Source organism: Engraulis encrasicolus, chromosome 24 (assembly GCF_034702125.1).
Source record: "Engraulis encrasicolus isolate BLACKSEA-1 chromosome 24, IST_EnEncr_1.0, whole genome shotgun sequence".
In the NCBI taxonomy this organism is placed as follows: domain Eukaryota; kingdom Metazoa; phylum Chordata; class Actinopteri; order Clupeiformes; family Engraulidae; genus Engraulis; species Engraulis encrasicolus.
Window position 1 is genome coordinate 19,706,028 of NC_085880.1, and position 5,000 is coordinate 19,711,027.

Consider the following 5,000-nt stretch of genomic DNA (forward strand, 5'->3'; position numbering starts at 1 on the left):
AAACAGATAGCTAGAGAAGAAAGAGTGTGAGAAAGAATGAGAGGATTTAGAAAAAAGACAGGGAGGTATACTAGCCTGGCGACGCCATCCTATGTACTCCACACAAAGATTTTGGCTCCGCACATCGTCTGGGAAAAGCCTCCAAGCTTGGTTCACTCACCGTTTAGCCAACCAGCAAACGGTTGAGAGTGGTGACGCAGAACTCACCCGCGAAGTCCGTGGCTGATTGGTTAAGGTAATGCTATTCAGACTTTTGTTTTGTTATTTGTATGCTTACTGTTACGATATGATTATATCGTAACAGTCATGCTAATAAAGCACAATATGGGTTTTAATTTGAATTCGTAACTCCAATGAATGGTAGAGTAAGATCAGACCATCTCCCACCCTCCGTGGAAACGGATTCTTCTTAGCTTTTGCCAGACTGTTTGACGGAGTCAACAGTCAGCTTTGCCCAGGCTAGAGGTATATATTGCTGTAGAGATCGTGAAAGTTAAAGCCGAAAACCCACCTGGGAAACTCAAACCCCCATTGTCATTGTGACATAGCACTCCATAGCACACAAATGAACACTGCACACTTCACACAACATAATTGCATTTATGCCTCATCCAAGCAAGGGGGCAGCCCCCAATGGCGCCCCAAGGGAGCAGTGCAGCATGATGGTACCATGCTCAGGGTACCTCAGTCATGGAGGAGGATGAGCACTGGTTAATTGGCGGGTCGGGAGTTGAACTGGCAACCTTTGGGCTACAAGTCTGACGCCCTAACCGCTTACCCATGACTGCCCTAATATAGGTAGAGAGAGTAAGAGAAACAGAGAGATGAACAGAGGAAGAGGGAGAGGTGTAGCTATAGTGGGAGGGAATGTTCACCCTAGAGCAGTGCTTCCCAACCTATGGGTCGGGACCCAACCTATGGGTCGCCAAAGATCCACAGTGGGTCGCAAAGCCCTCTTGATTTTAAGGGGTTTAATTTTAATACCATATATAGTCCATGTTGAATAAATGACAAAGCATTTAAACTAATATATGCATAGAAGCAACAAAAAACATTTCTTCTATATTTTACTGAAGACAAATTGTGGAATAAAATGATAACTAATGAGTTTTCGCCGGAAACAGAGCATCATGTGACTCAGTCTTGTGTGGGTGCTCGCACGGCTGGGTCACCATAGCTTACAAAGGTAAAAATATGGGTCCCTGAAGAAAAAGGTTGGGAACCACTGCCCTAGAGGATGGAGGGGGGCAGAGGGGAAAGAAAGAGGAGAGAGAAAGAAAGAGTGGGAGAGATGAAGAGAGAGGGAGGTATAGATCCACCTGTTCATCTGCATGGAGGGTCAGACATGTGATGTCATGGCAGAGTTCATCCTTGAGGATGGAGAGAGTCAGAGGGGAAAAGAAGAGGAGAGAGAGAGAGAGAGAGAGAGAGAGAGAGAGAGAGAGAGAGAGAGAGAGAGAGAGGGGGATGAAGAGAGACAGAGGGAGGTATAGACCCACCTGTCCATCTGCACTGAAAGCCAGGCATGCAATGCCGTGAAAATGTCCATCCTTGAGGATGGAGGGAGGCAGAGAAAAAAGAAAGAGAAGAGAGAGAAAGAGAGGGAGAGAGAGAGAGAGAGAGAGAGAGAGAGAGAGAGAGAGAGAGAGAGAGAGAGAGAGAGAGATGGAGAGAGAGAGAGAGAGAGAGAGGGAGAGAGAGAGAGAGAGAGAGAGAGAGAGAGAGAGATGAAGGTATAGACCTATAGACCACCTGTCCATCGGCACTGAAGGTCAGACAGGTGATGCCATGGCAATGGAGAGAGGCAGAAGGGAAATAAAGAGGAAAGAGAGAGAGAGAGAGAGAGAGAGAGAGAGAGAGAGAGAGAGAGAGAGAGAGAGAGAGAGAGAGAGAGAGAGAAAGAGAGAGATAGAGGGAGGTATAGGTATAGGTACAGTAGAGAGCCACCTGTCCGTCTGCACTGAAGGCGAGGCAGGCGATGCCGTGTGAGTGTGCGTCCTTGAGGATGGAGAGAATCAGAGGGGAAAAGAAGAGGGAGAAAGGTGGAAAGAGAGAGAGAGAGAGAGAGAGAGAGAGGGAGAGAGAGAGAGAGAGAGAGAGAGAGACAGAGAGAGACAGAGAGAGAGAGAAAGGAAAACAAAGATGAGGTAGAGACCCACCTGTCCGTCTGCACTGAAGGCGAGGCAGGCGATGCCGTGTGAGTGTGCGTCCTTGAGGATGGAGACGGTGTTGACGGTGAAGGTGTCCCACACGCAGATGAAGGGCTCCTTCCCCACCTGCCCTGTGGCCACCAGAGAACGCTCCGGGTGCAGCGCCAAACTGGGGAATAAACACACACACGCACGCACACATGCACGCACACATGCACGCACACGAACGAACACACACACACACACACACACACACACACACACACACACACACACACACACACACACACACACACACACACACACACACACACACACACACACACACACACACACATACACACACACACACACACAAAGACACACACACGTACAATTTCTGTGGTTAGTATTATCAATACATTCAACAACCATCTCAATGTCCAAGGTTATATCATATCGTATTCAACCGCTGGGCAACCTAAAAAATACATCATACATTGGACAGCAGCAGCCAACATGCTGTACAGCTTGTGAAGTATTTCACAGGTTACAGAGGTCAGCGTACTAGGAGCCATAGTAGAAGATAGCAGTCTGAACAGAGCTTGACTACTATATGTGTATCTGTTGATGCCATGAGTCATAAGATAGAGCAATCACTGCCATTGAGAGTAAATACTGTCAATGATCACTGCAGAGGGTGCATACAACATGTTTGTATGTCAAATTTGCAGTGAGCCTTTATCTACCAGTCTTAACCCTTTGCACAAAGCCTCTGTTATATTACAACCTGATTGTGAAGAACATTTCAACATCATTCATGACCAAGTCTTAGTCTCTCTGCTACCTAGAGGAGTATACTAATAAGACTGATGATTGTGACGAACAGGCTCACATTTGTGTATCTGTTGCATTTGTGTTGTGGGGTTGTTGGGTTGTGATGGTGAAGGTTTGTGAAGTGACCTTGGCTGTCAGAAAGATGCCTTAGAAAAATAAAATAAATGTATTATAATTGTATTATTATAATATGGCAAGAGGGATACCCTAAGGGATCCTTCAGCATATGCCATATGTCATTTCCATAAACGTGCATACATCTGCGGGGGCAGATCTAGCCATTTTGGGGCCCTAGGCGAAATATAAACATGAGGCCCTCAAAAGTCATTAAATATACAACATTCTATATTTTCGAGCTTTTCTAGTGTTTTGTCTCATATATATCTGCGTTAACTTAACATAAGTGACTAATTAAGATCAAGCCTATTTCTTGTATGTTTACCACGACTGGTGTGTGACAGTTAGGGGCCCCTATGGAGGACAGATTTGGCCGGGGCCCTATAGGCGATTGCCTAGGTTTGCCTAATGGAAAGTCCACCTCTATAATTCTGTGGAGGGAAGCCACCTACCCATTGCTATTCATTTACATAACGGTGAGCAGGGTAGACCATCACGCCATGCCCGGCTCTGGTTATGTAAATAAAAACGGGCGGGCCTGGCGGTACATACCAATGAGGAGTGTTGGGGAATACTGGTAGGATGTGGGGGCATTAGTCTAGACAGCACACACACACTCATACTCATACCACACTCATATGCATATTCATATTCATATTCATATTCTGGGTTGCCAGGTGTGTGTTTTTTCTACACCACGTCAAGGTAAGACTTCCCTTCGGCTCTTCACACTGGCCAAGTCCAAGAGGTGAGAATGTAATACCCATACAGATAGATAGGTAGATAGATACCAATGGAGCCGTGGTTGCCATAACAAGCGAAAAACAAGAACGTCTGACATTTGAAGGTGAAAGGGTCATGGCACAGGTGTAGCAGAGCACCTACTGAAACTTTTGGACTCCAGACATTTATACATTTGCCTGGAGAACAGTCTTTATAAAACAACAATTCCCCTTTCATCGTCTGTGAAGTCCAAGAGCTGAGAATGTAATACCCATACAGATAGATAGGTAGATAGATACCCATGGAGCCGTGGTTGACATAACAAGCAGAAATAAAAACTATAAAGTCTGACATCTGAAGGTGGAAGAGTCATGGCACAGGTGTAGCAGAGCACCTGATGACACACTTGGAGATAAGAATATGAATACATCTGCATGGAGAATAGTCTTTATAATACAACAATTCCCTTTTCATCATCTGTGAAGACTCTTCATCTACAATAGACAGACATACAGTAACACCAAAAATCACACCAATCACAACAGAAACGGAAAAAAGATTCTTTGACAAATCACAAGTTTACAAATTGACAAAGTCATCATTCAAGCTCAAAGTAGCTCAAGTCGCTTGAAACTAATCGTCATGTAGGTTACTAGAGAAATGTTACCCAACAGTCTGTGCCGATTCTGTTTCTTTTCCCAGAAATTAGTTTGAACAGTGGCACATTTGATGACTACTTAACAAACCACACTGATACTACTTAGCAGTCAGTAGAGAAGCAGACCTCCAATAAGCAGTTAAATTCCCCCCGAAACTCGTTTTTGTTTTCATTTAGTCAGTTATTTCCCTTGTTAATGGTCTGACATTTTTATGATGTAACCAATTAACCACTTTCCACCGAAATAGAGTCAGCCATAGAGGCAGTGACACTGCCAAAATACTGTTACAATTTCAGAACATCATTTTGCTAACAGGCCAACAGACACACAGATACATAATCACCTTGCCCGAGGTAACTATTGGCTATATGTTTCCTTTTTTCTTTTCCTTGAATTTCAAAGCAAACAGTATCTTATGGAATTTTTCATTCAATATCACTGGATGCCACCAGTGATCCACAATAGAGTGACAGTAACATTACCAAAATACTGTTCAAATTTCAGTATTTTGTGTTTTTTTTTTCATTCAATATCA

At 44.3% G+C, this 5,000-nt stretch overlaps 1 protein-coding gene across 1 annotated transcript in view; it reads right to left on the reverse strand.

Annotated features, from left to right (window-relative positions):
* Positions 1-5,000, reverse strand: part of LOC134440890 (echinoderm microtubule-associated protein-like 6) — a 151,637-nt gene that overhangs the window by 113,452 nt on the left and 33,185 nt on the right. Inside the window, exon 2 of the mRNA XM_063191044.1 lies at positions 2,160-2,319. Coding sequence (XP_063047114.1) covers positions 2,160-2,319 — 160 coding nt within the window. The remainder of the gene's footprint in view (positions 1-2,159; positions 2,320-5,000) is intronic.